The 17659-nt window shown below is 45.0% G+C and overlaps 2 protein-coding genes across 2 annotated transcripts in view; both read right to left on the reverse strand.

Moving 5' to 3' along the window:
- LOC129381531 (uncharacterized) overlaps positions 1–17659 on the reverse strand; it is a 204494-nt gene that overhangs the window by 140714 nt on the left and 46121 nt on the right. The window lies entirely within an intron of this gene.
- On the reverse strand, positions 1655–14909 carry LOC129386606 (uncharacterized). The gene is made up of 5 exons (XM_072285511.1): positions 14412–14909; positions 10444–10520; positions 6522–6648; positions 3566–3639; positions 1655–1803 (listed from the first exon to the last, which is right to left on the reverse strand). The coding sequence occupies exons 1-5, from the start codon at positions 14591–14593 to the stop codon at positions 1655–1657; spliced, it is 609 nt and encodes a 202-aa protein (XP_072141612.1). The 5' UTR covers positions 14594–14909.

The following is a 17659-nucleotide window of genomic DNA, read 5'->3' on the forward strand; positions in this document are numbered from 1 at the left end:
GAACGCACGTATTGATTTCGTACCCCTCCTAATTCTACGTCACGGATTGCTCACGCATAATCGGCAAGAATACAGGACCATACGCGCGCGAGTAGAGCTATCGCCACAGCCGTTCACTTGTCGAACCATCTCAACAGGGAGCGTAAGTTCCTGAGACAACCGTTACATTTCTTGTATATGAAACTATGCAGAAAGTAAAGCGCAGATTGACAGGCGCAGAACTGTGCACCCGTGAGCTAGCGGTGATGCGCTATAAATGTATCGTATGCGACTGCAGACAGATTGCTGAGTCACCTGCAAGGCGAGGCGTGGTATACCAGCGGCTGAAAATCTTCCCACACCTACCGTAGACTGTAGTTGTGCCACTAGCATTGTAGTACTGCGTAGTCCATGGCTCAGCAGGGGTGACGTCAGGAATTCCAAAATGCAAGAAAGATATGCACATGAACACTGTGGCCTGCGGTGGTAAGCAAAGGTAGCTGAAGGTTTTAGCTGAAGCCAACGCTTCGACAAGGGGGCGGAACTCATGAGGATAAATCCCCTTTTAAAGATAGCTGTTTGCTTGCAGAATCCTTCAAGCGCCCAGACATGTTGCTCGGGAGCAGGTACATGCGCGCCCTGCTTATCTATTTTTACTGCCTGTTGCTCTTTTGAAATATCTGCGCTAAGCACTAGGTGAACATTGTTCGCTATTGTGTGGGTAATGCGCTATTATTTGTATACCTATATTTTTTGTTGTTCACATGGCAAATGCAATTTTATGGTGCGACTCAACTGATGTGGTTTACATTGCACGTCTTTTCCGATCATGCCAGCTTGGCCGGTATCTAGACTGGGTTATGTTCTAAATAAGCTAGAAGTTCGTGATAAAGTTATTAAATTGTAAATAATATGAAGAAACCAATATTAATTAAAATGTTGGGAAAGTGAAGAACTGGCTACAACAGCCGCAGTAGCGTTTTAAGAGAATCCATCAAGGCTAAGGAATAAGGTTCCTTATTATCTTCCGTATGAATTCAATTGAAATTTATTGCATGTGATTGTCACAGTTAAATTCCAAAAATTCGGTCAATCAAAATTTTCGTTTTGGTTTTCACTTCGAAAAAATTCTTAAATCGCCAATCTTAAAATAGATACGTAAAATATTTGTCATTTATGCGAGCATTTCCAAAGTATCTACTCATAAAATAGTTCATTTTAGAGTGCTGGGTAATACATCAATTTTTGGCACTCTATATGTTACATTAGGCGCAGTTTAGATAATCGGGAAATTTTTTAAAGCTCATTTAAGTTGTAATTTTCATACTTAGGTTCAATTTTTCTTTAGTAACAGATCTAAAATCGAATTCCTTTATTTCAGTATTATGCCATTTAGAAAGAACGCCATGAGGTTTAACAATGTTATTGCGGTGGTTGCACAGCAAGATGGTTTCTTCTCTCGCATTTTCAACCGAGGTAGCAGATCCCCAGATTAAGCTTCCTGTTAAAGCCTGCGCCGTATTGTGAGAACAACAGCTGGTACTTGAAGCTTCAGGCATCAGAACTTCAATCCCTCGCACAAGTTCGTCAGTGCAAGCATAACTGAGCCATAGACGGCGTTCCATGACGTCTCCATGAGTTGCTGTATTGAACGGAATTATTACAGAAGTTTGGCTCACCTAGCATCGTTTCCCAGAATGCCCGATGCTTGCTCCGGGACCACGTGGCTTGTGCTGGCCACTGCATCGTTGCCGCCACCGCCGCTGCTGCTGAAGACCGGAAGTGGGAAACCGGTGCTTCTGGTTTCTGTGTTGTGTTGGTACCCTGAAATAACAGGTGCTGGATCAACACTATGTCACATTCCCTGCTAAGAACGCGAGGGGAGTAACTCGTTTTCGTAGAGGCTTGTTGTTAATAAATCATAACAGCACTGCTTCCGTCCGGAGTGCTTCTCTAAATGCAAGCAGGAAAAGCCCAAGTCACAACGTGACGCTAAGAAAAAGACAAGTGCTCCGCGATGGGCTACTAGGCGTCAACCATCACATTGACTAGTTACACAACAGGGTTTAACAGGCATGTAGGGACCAATGGCGACATGCTAGTGTTATGCTGCTATTGAAAAAATTAACGACGGGAAAACCGATTGGTTCTATAGTAACATATTGCACTTGTACTGGCTGCTTATTTTCAGTTTCTCTCACTAAATGGGAAAGCATTTCGCAAGATCAACGGCTGTGGCTTAAGCAAGCAAACTCTCCCTCTTTTGCCTTCCATATAACTCGCTCAAGATCCGCCTTATAACATCGGTGTTTTCCTCCATAGGCAGGTAAATGTTCATGAAAGTGAAAATTATCAACCACCAGGCCAAGGCAAATTTGTCCACATACGACATGCTGTTAAATTTATTTTTTTTTGTAAAATGGTAAACTTTCATTCTCAGAAACCCGCATAGTTTTTTTTTCCCCGTACATCTATGGCATACGCAGGTGCAGGACCATTCTTCCTTCAAGAATTTCAGCTTAGCTTAGGACACCTAGTCATCTCGAGGACGGATCCAGGGTAGCGACCACTTTTTTAAGCCTTTTTTATCTGGGGAAGAAATTGTAGAAATACGACGCACTGCGCGAACTCACTTGACCTGGCCGCCCAGCAGCGTTTGGAGTTGCACGAAAGCTTATGTGTTGGCGTATATCGAGTAGTTGAGTGTTCGACGATAGCGTCCAGACTACCACGCTGAAGGCGCTCGTATGGTGGCAACCGCATGAAAACTGCAACCATTGGGCACGATTTTCTACAAGGGAGTTATTGGGATGTGATGAGGTACTCAATGAGTGGAACACACACTGTGACGGGATCTCAGCTAAATGATAGCGTTATACAATAATGCGCAGTTGTCTGTGTCCGAGCCTGCAATTTCTACATTCCATGCAATTATTATGACTAATTTGCAGGTTTTTTTTATTTCGTCAAGTCTATGGCAGCAACCAGATGCGCAGCCGAGTTCAACTCATCATGCCATTATGCACTTTAATAAACAGCTCAAAAAACAAGTATTGCTACTAATGCAAGACTTTAGGACCGATACCACTGCTTTCATTCGTCGCGACGTTGACATGATATGTTGAACAGCAGACTGGGACAAGCTGCCTCGTAGTTTCGACAAACGTATCTCACATGGCCAGGTAGTGTCTTCTAGCGCATGTTACATTCTGCCTCTTTATTTGGGAACACTCTATCTTACAAATGCACATATTGCTACAACACGTCTGATAAATGGGCATCAGAAATTACTCAAGGAGAATCTACGAACCATCCTAGCGATTAGAACAGAATCGTACAAGTGTGTGCAGCCTGATCAACGCAGTGAAAAATCTGTTAGATCTTGTCATGGATCTTGTCATGTTGTTCATGGAACAGCAGTTCAATTTAGAATATTCCGCTCCAATTTGCATGCGCAGAACCGTGCACCTGAGAGCAATCGGCGATGCTGTTTACATGTCGTGTGCGACACCAGACATCAGGGCCTCCTCAATCACCTGCAATGCGAGGCGTGTACATCAACATCTGAATACCTTCCCACACGTACCGTAGACGGTGGATGTGCCTTCAGTTGGGTAGCACTGCATGTTGCGTTGGTGAACCCACGTGTTCTGAGGATTTCTAGGACAGAAAACAAACGAACAGTAACGTCTGAGGCGGTTAACAGTGGCAAAACAAAGGTTGTTTTTGAGGCCAACATTTCGGCATGTTGATGCAACTTATGAGCACAAGTCCCCTTCTTGAAACTTTTGCGCCCTGCAAACATAAGCTACACAGATACATTAATCTGATACAATATGCTGCCAGCTACGAGGTCAAATTGAACAAAAATATTATTTGACAAGATAAAGGGCCAAGCTATTGCATCTATACCAAGGTATTAGATCAATAAACAAAGTCAGTATCATGGTATTACAGACAGTGTATATTCCACTAACGACTTCCTCATTAATCGAACACTGAATGCTACATTTGCGCGAAAGCAGCCTAATAGCTAACCTAACGACCACAAATACTAGCGGTCACAGCGATGACTTTATGAGCAGAACCTGCGGAGGAGACTACAGGTGCTTGTCCCAAAGCGATCGTCCCCTGATGCCACTCCCTACTACACGTGATTTCCTATGCATAGATCAGGCAATGTAAAACAATGTGTGAGCGGGAAGCCAGTGTGCACCAAGGATTTCTCTGCTCGCCGTCTTTTGGTCATCCTCCCACTTCATGGGCCTTCCAGGAGTCGGCCTGGACCACTCATGTATCGTCATACTTAGGACAGAACGCTGTTGGTGACGATTAGGAGCAGGCCTCGTTAGTCCCTGTCAAAGTTTCTCGCAATATTACCTGGAAGGACATGTGGCGACACCGTGTATGCAAGTTTCATGACGGACATCGTGACGGCTAGGGAATGTCGGTGTCTTATGGGGGTCGGAGGCGTTATCTAGAATGTGGAATAAGCTGAAACATGTTTATATCTGCCTTGCTATAGATTTCATCCAATGAAACATTCGTAAAATGTTTCTAATCGCCGGCAGTAAATCTTTTGTTAAAGTTTTCTTACCTACAGTACATTAGCATACCTTGACAAACTGTTGCAATTCTTGCGGAAATCTCTGTTCTCGAACTTGAGCGACCTGCTAACACTCCATTGTTTCACGTAATTGGAAATAAAAGCATAAGCCCTCCTGATTGAGTAATATTTTTGTGTATGTAGCAATAAAGAAAAGGCAGCTCGTCACGTAGTGACTTAGGAAAAGAAATGCACCATATGGAAAGGCGGAAGCTCGCTTGGCAGGCGCGCATTTAAACTGTCCAGGCTCTGCGACACCAACGCCGATCCTAAGTCACCCCATCGCGCATTACAATGCATACAACAAAATAGTGCTCGTCTAGTCGGAACCTGCATAGCTTCTGTTTTGCAAGCAATAAAGATCGCGTTCTTTCTTAAGCGCCTATACTGTTATTTGTCTTCGGGTAAAAAATCAATTTACACAACTTATGGGTGTGCGAAGAGTCGCCTACGCTGGCGCTCTTATGAATACACACATTCCTTGCATGCGTGTCCGAAGGTATACACTGTATTATGTACATCCGACAGTGCTCCTAATTCAGGCGGCTGTTCTGAGGTTTCACAAAAACACACTTTGAATACGGTAACAGAACTGACGCAATGTGTACAGAATGACGTTAAAAAAAGGGAAGCCAAGTAATACTCCCCGCATGCAGCAAGTAGCCTAGAACCTAACATAAGCCATTGATTGGTCCCCTGAAACTATCGAGACAGTGTGGAATATGTTCAGCCTATGATCTCAAATCTCGCCCATCAAAACAGTGACGCCGGTCACTTAGCGATTGCTCGTAGCCGGTACACGCATGCAAATCTAACTATCGGAGAAACGAAGAAGTCATTTCTCAGGCGTCCAGGCCAACCTGCCACAGCGGGTTCGGTCGCTCTAGGGCAAGCTTTCTTTTTTGAGCAGACGCTACATTCGCTCGGTAAACTTAGATAAACTGTTTCATATTATGAGCCTTGATTTAGATTAAAATCTTGCTACTCCTTATCCATATGAATTCCATAAGGTGTAGTGAGTAAGCCGGCAACGAGCCTTCAACTGCGCCGCATATTGCAGCGTGTTAACAGGATGGAAGATCGGGCGAGTTGTTGCAGCTGCATGATGGTGCACATGTTTGGCGTTTCCCTCATTTTTGACATAGTTTCATACAATAACCAGTAGAGGGAACCTTGGCGCTAGTTTCTACGGGAGCATGGAAATTATGGGAGCTCCATGCATTTGACTAAACTTACTCCTTCTGGCTTCAAACGGCTTAGTGACTTTGTAAACTGGTTATCTTGCACATTGTGCTGCGTAATAAACAATGCAAATAATATAACAATTTTCCGACGGCAGCATTTCAACACAGACCAAATATTGAAAACTATTACGCCACTAACGCACGCATCAAGAGGCGATATGAAGCGCCCTTATATAATTATTGCGGGCAAGCCAGTGCCTCGAGACGCTTGGCGCGTTTCTATTTGGCCAACTCTACAAGCTCAGTCGTTTCCATTAGTACAGATTGTACGTGTTTGCAGCGTCTTCCGCAGTTGGAAGTATATAGATTGCTCTGAAATGTACGGCACTGAAAGCAGACAAAGCTTAATAAACCTCACAACAACCTCACAATAATCAGACAAATCTATGTACTTCCCATCATGCCGATGGTGGTTCAACGATTGCAGTGCCCGAGTACTCTAGAGTATATTGTGGGAAACCTCACGCTTTCTGATCTGTCCGTGTAGTGTTGCTCTCTTGCAACCAGCAAGTATGTTAACGCCAGCTACACCTGCCGAATGCTCAAAACTGCTGATGCAGTTCCTGTTTCAGACATCAGAGCTAGCGCTGCCCTTGAACATTTAGAGGGGGCAGGCACAGTTTAACTGCGGTAAGCATTCCCTGTAGTCTCCGAGTTGTTTAGCAATTAAACTTTTCCTAATGTCAACTTACCTGGCTCCGTACTGTAAACTTGCTGATGCTTCCACCATCCCAGCGCGGCTCGTGCTGGGCTTTGTGTGATCGATGCTGCTTGTGGGCCCCAGGTGCAGGTGACTAGGGCTACCGCTTGAAGAGACACCTGTATGCCATGCAAGTACATAAAAAGTTAATTCGCAGCTGTGCAAGGCGAATTCATAAGAAAGGAACATATTGTGGTCGAGCCAAAAGCTGTTAGTGGTGAAGGAATCCTATTGCAGTGCCTGCGTATGCGGTGCACTTTCCTTTCTGAAACAAAGTCTTGAATGCATCCAAGACTTCGTGGCCATAAGGGAGATGAACACTGTCAAGATTGTGAAAATGTTGGCTTCTTCAGATGATAATTGCGCTCGATCAGATACTGCGGGCAGAACACGATAGTGTTCGAAGCGAAAATGAACATGTCCGTATCTTCAGCGCGCAACCCCTGACCCCATATATTTGCTGCATCATCCAGTTATAGGCGCATCAGATGCTTCACAATGTTCTTGCTCTTTTTGATCCATTACGAGCAGCAGACATAGCCGTTGTAGATGAGGACAAAGAAAAAATGAGAGGACGTATTTCAGACGAGGTATTATAAGTTTTTCTTCGAAGCCTGTCCAGAAATTGTTGACCTTCTAGGATTCATACATGCGCCTGTCAACGACGTTCTCGAATTTCAGAAGCCGGTTATCTGAATCCCATTTCAGGAATCCTGTAGATGAAGTTCTTAAGGAAACGCAGGCTGCAAGCGATGGATCGTTAGGATCTCATTACGAAAAGAAAAATCGCTGATGCTCCTGGAATCTCGACTATATGCAACTATGAAATGGCTCCCAGAAAAAGAAGATTGGTTGAAGTAGTTGTGACGCTTACTCACAACCATCTTAACCCTCATAACCATCCGCTGCTCGCCGGACGCTGCTGGCCTGGCCACGCAGCATTGCGCCATCTCTTGGAGGCGGCGCAAAGTCCGCTCCGCGTAGCTCACGTACCGCTGGCGTTGAAAAAAGCACATATAACCATATCTCAGCTCCGAAAATGAGTCAATTGTATGTTGCGCTGTTCTCTGTTGAACGTCGCTATTGTAACTGACCAATTAAACTTCAGCGTACAAGAAATTACAGCTTAAGGGATGCAAGCAGGCAAGAGTAAGAAATAAGAGTGTGCGAGTGAAAACTTTATTCAGAATGGCTGCTGATTTGGGCGGGGTGGAGCTATAACCACCCCAACCTAGGTGCCGCCTCGAGTCCTTTGACACGGGCGGCATCCTGGTGGGCCGGATGGCCCAAGGTTGATTGGTAAGGTCGTGGCAGAGAAGGGCCACCTCCCATAGCGTCCAGCGGTTCGAGAGTGGTATGTGTACCCCTTTCATCGGGGACTCCTGCTCGCTACCGGTGCAATCGGAAGCAATATTTTTTTTTAACTTCTTTGGCAGTACCTAGCCTATGCAATGCGGTTTTGTACAAGGAGTCGAAGGCAGGAGACAGCATTTTCTTACATTTTGACTGGTTCCCCGGATGATATTGTTTTGCTCTCGCAACGATGCCCATTTGTTCTCGTTTTGTTTTCGCCCCATTCACTTCTCATTCTCGTCTTGATTTCCTGGATAACAGCTGCGGAGGTTTGCACGAGGTTTCTTGAAGTTTGCCGACAACGGGAGCTACATGTATTTCACGCTTGAAACGGCTGCCTTCCCCCTGCATCCCTGTGTACGCCATCGACAAACTATCAGGCAACATTAAAAGATCTGGCACATCCTGCGCTCTGTGGAAATCGGTGTTGTGCGAAGCAGCGTGCGCGGAGCCTACCAAGTTCTTGAAACGACCGTGAGAGCATCAAGATATTGGCGGATGTTTGACAAGCATGTAATGAAATTCACTCGTGACATGACACACCCCTTAGAGCATAACTGTTAAGCGCTTGTTCCCCCATGATCGTGTCCATGTGTAGGCACAAAATCCCGAAGACAGTGTGGTCCCGGGCCGACCCGCAGCGGAGGTGAAGCAGGCGGCGTTAAGAGCTCCCCATACATGGGCCGATCCCGAAGATTGCGCAAACCGGGGAGTCCTGCGGCGGAAGTGCCATATCTTGTCATATTTTGCTAATTGTGGTAGATCCCAGGTTAACGAAACGACCATGAGATCACCAAGATGTAGGAGGCTGCTTCATAACCTTCTTGACACTCATGTCATGATGTACATATTATGCCCAATCATTGATGTTGCTCATACATTCGTGTCATACTATGCCAATTTTGATGCCTACCAATTTAACGAAACTACCATGAGAACACCAAGACGTAGGCGGATGTTTGATAGATCGATAGATTGACAGATGGATAGCTGCTGTCAGAGTAGCAAATTTTGACGAAAAAATGCTTTGAATTTAAAAGATTACTCAGTGCGCATATATAAGGGTCGTGTTGCAGTCATCATATTAGCTGGGAAATTAATGGAGAAGTGTTAATTAGCGAGGCAATGACACTTAACTGTGCAGCAGAAAGCATAAATACACGCTTGCGAAGCGCTGGCACTTAAGATTTCAGTTTTAGCATCTCTAAATTTTAATGAACTATAGTTTTCTATATAGGGCAGATTCATTTAGGGCAGATTCATTTTCGAATGTTTTTAATTTTATAAATAGCACCGTTAAAATCGCAACTAATATCAGTCAGAACAGTGAAGGAAGTTGCATGGATATTGGAAGAACAAAAAATTCTTCATGGAACCAAACACTGCTCATCACCTTACAATAAAGAAAACATATTTACTTTGGCAAGCAGTGGTGTCTTCATGTCGTTGACTTTCTTGTTACCAACATGCTACAATTTCGAGGTAGTGGTTCACTTATAGGAGGCCGCTGAGTACAGTGTTTGTTAATATGGGCATAGGGTTAGAAGTTGTTAAAGCTTGAGAAGCGTATAGTTATGTTAGTTAGGGTAAATTCATAGTCTCAGAGTGTAAGCAACCTGCCCACAATTTTGTATCTCATTGCGTGACATTTTCATTTAAATTATAATATTGTATATGCCGTTGTTGCTCGGCTTGTTAGAGCCTAGAGCTTCAATATAAACTTTATTGGGTAGGCCCAAATCATATGCGTAACTTATGCAGTCAGCGTAGCGGGATACGTCGGCTGCTTGTAGCATGCTACAGTTGAGCGATTCGCCCGTGTAGTACCGTTCTGCTCCTCCGGTATAGCCGTCTGAAACACCGCTTTAGGTGCTCATGTTGCTCCGAATTCGCGTCAAAACATCATTAAACTGCATCTTTGGGGCATTACATGGTGAAACCTTCCCAATAATTTCGTTACCCGGGGCTCTTTAACGTGCGCCCAATGTACTGTGCATGCCTTCTTGTACTTCGCCCCGATCGAACTGCAGCCGCCGCAACCGCCACTTTACCCCTCGACGTTGTGCTTAGCAGCGCAATGGCAAAGCCACTAAGCAACCACAGTGGGTATCTAAGCATTGTCTTTGTCAACAAAGTTCGATTGGTTTAAGAGAAACGTTATTATGGTGTCAGCACGACGAACACACCCAGAGTCTGCTCGACAAATAAGATTATAGACCAATGGTGAAGCGCCGATTCCAATTATGACTCAACTGATGACTCCGTAGAATGTATAGTCTTGGCTTCTGCTTGGATCACCTAGGAGTGTGCCTTCGCTACTTCACTGATGTGAGAATAAATCTATTAAAAAATTAAACTACACAGGTTGTGTATGAATTTGCATGCATTCACACGTGCACAAATTTCTTATTAAGGAGAGTGATAAGGCGGCTCCGGCGGAAACTGACTTGGCGGCTTGAGTGAAGCTCGTCTTTATGAGCAATAAATGCGCCACTGCCACGGTAGACATAGGGCATCTCTCGAGTATTTGTTGTAATGGCGAATTACCATCGCCAACGTACCGTCAAGGTTGTAAGTCTGGTCGGTTGTCGGCTTGTGCTGCGTGTTCCACTGGTAACGCCAGGCGTCGTCAGAACTCCTGCAAATAATAAACGTATTGGTATGAGATACTTAGAGCTGTGACGAAAAGCTGAAATTATCATTTAATAAAAGCAAGTTCCGAAAAAGCAAAGTTCTCTTTGGCAAACGCGCCACTGCCAATGTTTTGGTCTCGCTAATGACACACTGCGCTGGCTGGCATAGGAGCAATACAACTCAGGGCAGTGCCCGATCCATGGCACTCATCCGCTATATTCAGAACAGCATCTTGATTTGCACGAATACTGTCAGCTTAACTGCTAGAGTACTTACAAGGGGGCAGCCGGATGGCTAGGTGATTGGCAGGATCCAGCACACTGACACACTATGGCACCATGATCCAGGGGTGTAGGAATGAGGCTTTTATAGAAGTTTGAGGCGCTGCCCGTCACTACCCCACCTTGTTTGTGACAGAATTTTAAGAACCTTCATTGTTTTTTGGCATTTGTTTTTAATGTACTTCAGGACTCTGACTATTTGTGATATAGAGCAAGGAACTCAGCTAGGTCGTCGATATCCACCAGTACACTCTTTTCTTATACTTTCCCTCCCTTCTTCCCTTCGTCCAGTGCAGGTTATCCAACTTGACTAAATGTTGGGGGACCTTCCTGTCTATCAATCTTCCATTTCCTCTGACTCTCTCAGGAGTGTAGAGAAGCCTAACTTGGGGCCTAAAATGATGCCTTAAATTTTGTGCTCTTTGTTTTGATTGGTAAGTATTGTACATGCACCTCAATATGGGGGTCTGGCAACGCGCCCCTCTTTTGAAGAAAAAGGAGGGAGGAGCTTTTCAAGAAATGTAATTCAAGTAAATCCTCCTGCACATTTTTGTCGATGCTTTCTTCATGCAAATCTGAACTTCGCGTTCGCAGATTGCGAGGTTACTTCATTTAAATTCAATTTGCTCGTCATCAACACAGGCGGAATAAAACATACGTTGTGGAGTAAACAGTCGTACCGAAATCTTTTTTACGATAAAAATGGTATAATTAAGTGTTCGAGCCTCTTGTAACCCAGTCTCCTGGAATAATGGCAGGGACAGAGAATTGCCAGCTCTGTAAATAACTTTATACTACGTTAAGCATGTTGCCTCGAATGCCCATTTCCGAGAGATGTCGCAAACTTCCGTGGGGCCAGGTGGGGTGTCAAGCGTTTTCGATATCAAGGAACACTGACAGAAAGAACTGTTTTTGAACAAAAGTTTCCCGGATGTAAGCCTGAATCCACATGAGGTGGTCAGGTAAATTATCATTGATAATGTTAAGCAATTTGTTTCATTAAATAAAGTTTTTTCCCACGTTTGATCATTTTTTCAAATAGCTTACACAAGCAGATTCTTAACACCATTGGCCGGCAACTTGCAATAGAAGATTTATCCTTACCCTGGTTCCAGATGGACACACGAATAGCCTCTTTCCGTGCTATGGAAATGTATATTGTTAGCCACATGGTGTTCAAAAGGGGTCACAGAGCAATTTGTGTATCAGGGTGAAGGTGTTTTATTATTGCGTACATAGGCTGATCAGTTCCCGGACCAGACTTCTCACAGGTTCTTTAGGACGTTCCACTCTAGGTAGGGCAGGAGTGCACATGATACTATGCTTATGTCTATCACAGATAATGCTTTATCTGAAGCGAACATTTTTTGGCTCGTTATTAATAAAGAGGTGTCCAACGGAGAAATAAATTACAGCGAGAATTACAGCGACAATCTCCCCAAAGGGGACTATGCGCATTTTCGTCGCCCAAGACTATATAGATTTCGGGACGTTCATCATAAGGCTCTGAAACTCTTCCTTGAAGTTGATGGTTGGGAGGTATGCAAATCGAAGTGATTGTCAGCATCTTATCGAGCAGCAGTGCTACACAGCAACTGCTTCAAAGGTCATTTGGAGTTGCAATTGATGGCAGGGAACTGCTTTGGCTGCTATTATAGCCACACCACTCGACGAGGAGAGAACATCATCGCAGTCCTTCGTTAAAAATCACATATTGTCGATGAGAGTGTGTGTAGTTATTAACTGTTTCCTCAACACACAACAGTTAAAAATTGTGGAATTATGGGGTTTTACGCCAAAACCATCATTAATATATGAGGCACGTCGCAGATGGGGACTCCGGCATAATTGGACTACCGGGGCCTCTTATGGTGCACCTAAATCAAAGTACTCAGGTATTTTCGCAGTTCGCTCCCATCAAAATGCGGCCGCCGGGGTCGGAGATTATTCCCACCACCTCATGCTTAGCTGCCGAACACTTTAGCGACTACGCAGCCACGGCGGGTCACACCACTTTAGGACTAAGTTTTAAATAAGTTCTTTGACATCTAGATTGCGTAGAATTCCCCTTACATTCATCTGCAATATTTGTGTGTACATATTGCAGAAGACGTTTGTGCTGCGTGTGAAATGTAAGAGAGTTAAATTTGCTTACAAAGTCTTTTTCGTTCCACATGATGCGGGGTTAGTGTGGGTTACACGACTCCAAGTGAAACGGTGGCGCCGTTAGACAAGGAATCGTGTTCAGCGCCGTTCTTGCAAGCAGTGGTTTGGCAACGCCTCGCCTTGAGTGACAGTATATTTAAATGCAACGAACGTAGAAGTGGATGAGCTCTTCTTGGATGGCGGAACAATTCGCTGGCTGCACCCGCCGAAGGGGCTGGTTGCCCAACATTGGCCACACTCTTCGTCGGGGAATTTGCTGCAGCGCGGCCAGTGTACACGCCGCGTCAGCATACCTTACGGTATGGAGAAATGAGAAGCTGTTTCGCGCGTCCTTGAAGCGTCATCACGCGTCCTTCAAACGTCGCTGCGTCTGTGGTACGTCTCCGCTGCGTCTGTGAAATGTCTCCGCTGCGTCTGTGAAACGTCTCCGCTGCGTCTGTGAAACGTCTCCGCTGCGTCTGTGAAACGTCTCCGCTGCGTCTGTGAAACGTCTCCGCAGCTTCTGTGAAACGTCTCCGCAGCTTCTGTGAAACGTCTCCGCAGCTTCTGTGAAACGTCTCCGCTGCTTCTGTGAAACGTCTCCGCTGCTTCTGTGAAACGTCTCCGCTGCTTCTGTGAAACGTCTCCGCTGCTTCTGTGAAACGTCTCCGCTGCTTCTGTGAAACGTCTCCGCTGCTTCTGTGAAACGTCTCCGCTGCTTCTGTGAAACGTCTCCGCTGCTTCTGTGAAACGTCTCCGCTGCTTCTGTGAAACGTCTCCGCTGCTTCTGTGAAACGTCTCCGCTGCTTCTGTGAAACGTCTCCGTTGCGTCTGTGAAACGTCTCCACTGCGACTGTGAAACGTCTTTACTGCGACTGTGAAACGTCTTCACTGCGACTGTGAAACGTCTTTACTGCGACTGTGAAACGTCTTTACTGCGACTGTGAAACGTCTTCACTGCGACTGTGAAACGTCTTCACTGCGACTGTGAAACGTGTCTTCACTGCGACTGTGAAACGTCTTCACTGCGACTGTGAAACGCCTTCACTGCGACTGTGAAACGTCTTCACTGCGACTGTGAAACGTCTTCACTGCGTCTGTGAAACGTCTTCACTGCGTCTGTGAAACGTCTTCACTGCGTCTGTGAAACGCCTTCAATGCGTCTGTGAAACGTCTCCACTGCATCTACGAAACGTGTATCCACGCTTCTGTTAAACGTCTCCACGCATCCTACGAGTGTTTTCAGTAGTCTTTAAAATGTAATCAGGCCTCTTTGAAGCGTCATCGGGCGTCCTTGAAACGTCATCAGGCACCCTTAAAGCAGATGTTTTCATTTGCTTTTATAGTGATTACCTATTTTTCTGTTTATTATCCGGGATAATATCTGGGGTGAGCGGTACGATCGCTGTCGAAGTTCCTGAATGGCTAGGTTGCTTTATGTCAAGAACTATTTCGCAATGTTGACTCACCTCGCGATGTCTTTCGTAGTGGACGATACTTTCTCGATGCCAGCACGACTAGTACTGGGCCAGGCGTGATCGGCCCTGCCGGTGGTCACTACAGGCGCGTAATTGGTGCTTCCGCTGTAACTGGCTTCTGCATGGCCCGAAAAAACAGCAGACGTGTTCACTCGCCGCTGTGCAAAGGTCATTCAAAGAGCAAGAAAATTTCACACTGAGAATGGTGGCATGAAAACGTTTAAGTTGGGCTTTAGTGGTAGGGAAGGCTGGCGGCTGTGTTGGCGTATGCAGCACTTTTTCTTTCAGAAATTCTGAAATTAGGCGCCAAGTGCAAGCAAGAGACTCGTATGGACGAAAGGGCCAAGCTCGATCAAATTTACAGAACGTTGATTTTTTCTAAAAATAAATACGCTGTAATTATGACTGCACAAGAGAACACAATCGTGTTCTACGCAAAAGACGACAGATCACTATATTTTAGTGCGCTGCAAAGGTCAAATCTCTCTAATTTCCAGCAAAAAGTGTTTTCCATGCTGCACTAAGGTCGCAATGAAACGTACAATTAACTTAATAAGCAGACTTTGGCACTCACCAAACTTGCCTTTACCAAGAATCACGCGTTCTCGTTATCATAAAGCTGCTTAGTTAGCAACGCGCAAAAGGAAACTTCAGCGCGGGGGCTTCTGTCTAAGTACTTGGGAGCAGAATATTGTTTTTCTGGGCACGGAGGGCGATCAAAGCCAGAGGGTTCTTGGAATAAGGGACCCTCCCACCTCGACTGACAAGTCACTGCTTCAAATAAAGGTCTCATTCTGTTACACTTGCACTAACTTTGATGCAGGCTATCGAACGTGAAAGAAAATGATGAAATCTTGTGACTGCTTTAAACGAATTTCGTGATCAGGCTGTCAAAGATCTTCTATAAAGTATTATTTAGGCGAAATTTATGAAAAACAATATCAAGCTTGCAACTCTAATTGAGCAATAAAAACGATATCATAATTCGTAAAAGAACGTTTAATAATACTGGCGAATCGACAAAGATAATACGCAGTGGTCTGAAATTTACCAGAATGTTGTAGCTACGACTTTTGAAAACGCTTTGAAACATTTGTCATTTCTTGTCTAATTGTAGATTTCTAAATCATACTTGGTCGATTTAGGCATTCTAAACAAGGGGCCCGCCGTACTGCGATATTTGTTTTAGCATTAGAGTAACTCAGTTGCTGACGTTGTGTTTCAAATCTTTAGAAACATGCCAAAGTCCGGCAATTTTGGCATACCATCCAGGTCCTAAATATGGAGTCCCCTAACTACAGTCACTAGAACTATCTCAAATGCAACGAACATCGTTTACGTCAGTCTAAGAGCTGTTCCTCAAAGCATTTTTGCATTTTTCTTATCGAGTAGGAAAATCTGAAATGCCAAAGAGACGAAGCTTTCCATTAAAAAAATGTTTTGAAAGGTTGGGTGGGGAAGTGAAAGGATGGCTGGGTATATACAATGATGTCACCAACCCCCATGTTGACGCTCTCATTATATTGTACCCGATATCCACTACCTTGTATAGGTCAACAGGTTGTGTGCAAAAGTGCATCTGCAGGTTCTGCATATCGCCTATTCATCATTAGTAGAAGACAGTCTGATCTGGTAGTGGACAAAGGAATAGGGGACAGAAGAAGTGTAAAACTGCAGTTAAGCTTGAACATCCAGGAAATCCTTGTCTTGATGGGACAGACGCAAGCTTCCACCGATAGTGGACTGTTCTTTATGAGCCTGGCTATCCTATGCATGTATTTTACCTACATCTGTAGCTGCTGTTCCTAAGAATACATTTATGGTTAGCTGTGTATGTTTAACAACTAATTTTTAACAAAGAATGGCTGTGATCGTCTGCTTGCCTTCGATACCTATCACACTGATTAAAATAGGCCGCTCAAAGCGCATATGTGAGCGTGGTGTTTCCGGCATCTGGTAAGATCAGAAATACTTGCAGAATCACAAGTTGACAAGGCAGTATCGTTGAAAAATGGGACAGCAATGATCCCGCCACGTTGCGTTATATATAGTGACCGCAAGCTTTACAGAATACTAATAAGGCGTTGCTGGTTTTTCGCAAGGAAGGCAGAGAGTCGTCTTAAAGGTCCCCTCACCAGGTTTGGCTGTCGTAAACACACAAGAGCGGCTGGTAAATTAAGTGGCGGTTACCGTGTCTCCAACGTCTAGGAAGGTGCGTGGCAAGAAACAGTTGCAATTTTCAACAGTAGGCCACGTGCCCTTCCTCTGGAAGGAGCCGCAATTCGGCAGAGCGGGTCAAGGTCCCAAAAACAAATGCATCTGTGCAATGCGAACTGCTTGCAGCGGCAACGACCACTGCACGGGAATTCGGTTCATCACCCTATGAAGGATTGTGCACAAATAGATGTGCCGTACGACAAAAACGTATCGAAATAAAAAAGGGGGCGGGGCTCGTCAAGTTAACATGATCCAGGCCCTTTGGTACTGTAGGGGAGAAAGCAAGGAAGGAACGCCGCTTGAGGACGCCATTTTAGGCGGAGGGGGAGATCGTCTGTAAGCAGCAACACGCGCCTTGCTGATGGCACAGTATCACGACAGCTCGATGTCATCTATCCTCTCCCATAGCGAATGTACTCGAAAAGTTGTATTACCGAAACGCTCCCTTGACGGCGCCTTGACAATTTCCAGTGTATAAATTAAATTTGCAATCGCACCCGGCAAGAGACCCTTTGATGACAGGATCCTCCAGCAAGCATTTAACGTGAAGAATAACACATGCGGTTGGCTTGCTACGCATTGCAAAGCTTGCTACTCTGACCCCATTCCAACACGAAATCCATAACAAATTGAGAAGCGTCGATTGCCTTTGCGAATGAGTTCATCGCGTTGATAGTGAATTCATTCGAAAGTTGAGGCACGTAGAATATGATTAATGTCCTTGTTAGCACTCAGTTCATCTGCATCAGTTTCACGCTGACTGCACAAGCAGCAACCGACATGGTGACGCTAGTAAGGTGTCGGTATGGCCTATAAATGCACCGCCGTCATGATGAAGGGAAAGGCTGCATTCTCTGTGGGTTGGTAAGCATCTTTGCGAGTGGTATCTATAGTTAAAGGCCAAGCCGTACATACCATTGACGTCAGTGGCATCGGTCTGGCGGTTCAACACCTTCCACTCGTCATTGATGTACTCGTCAATATACCTGGAATGAGATATGTATTGGCCTTTGAATGAGCTC

This window comes from Dermacentor andersoni, chromosome 11, assembly GCF_023375885.2.
Source record: "Dermacentor andersoni chromosome 11, qqDerAnde1_hic_scaffold, whole genome shotgun sequence".
NCBI lineage: Eukaryota > Metazoa > Arthropoda > Arachnida > Ixodida > Ixodidae > Dermacentor > Dermacentor andersoni.

Coding starts and splice junctions, on each gene's coding strand:
- LOC129386606 (XM_072285511.1), bottom strand. CDS start 14,593: ATGACCTTTGCACAGCGGCGAGTGAACACGTCTGCTGTTTTTTCGGGC. Junction 6,649..10,443: donor CCAGACTTACAACCTTGACG/GTACGTTGGCGA, acceptor CATGGCATACAG/GTGTCTCTTCAAGCGGTAGC. Junction 1,804..3,565: donor AGGCACATCCACCGTCTACG/GTACGTGTGGGA, acceptor CTGTTATTTCAG/GGTACCAACACAACACAGAA.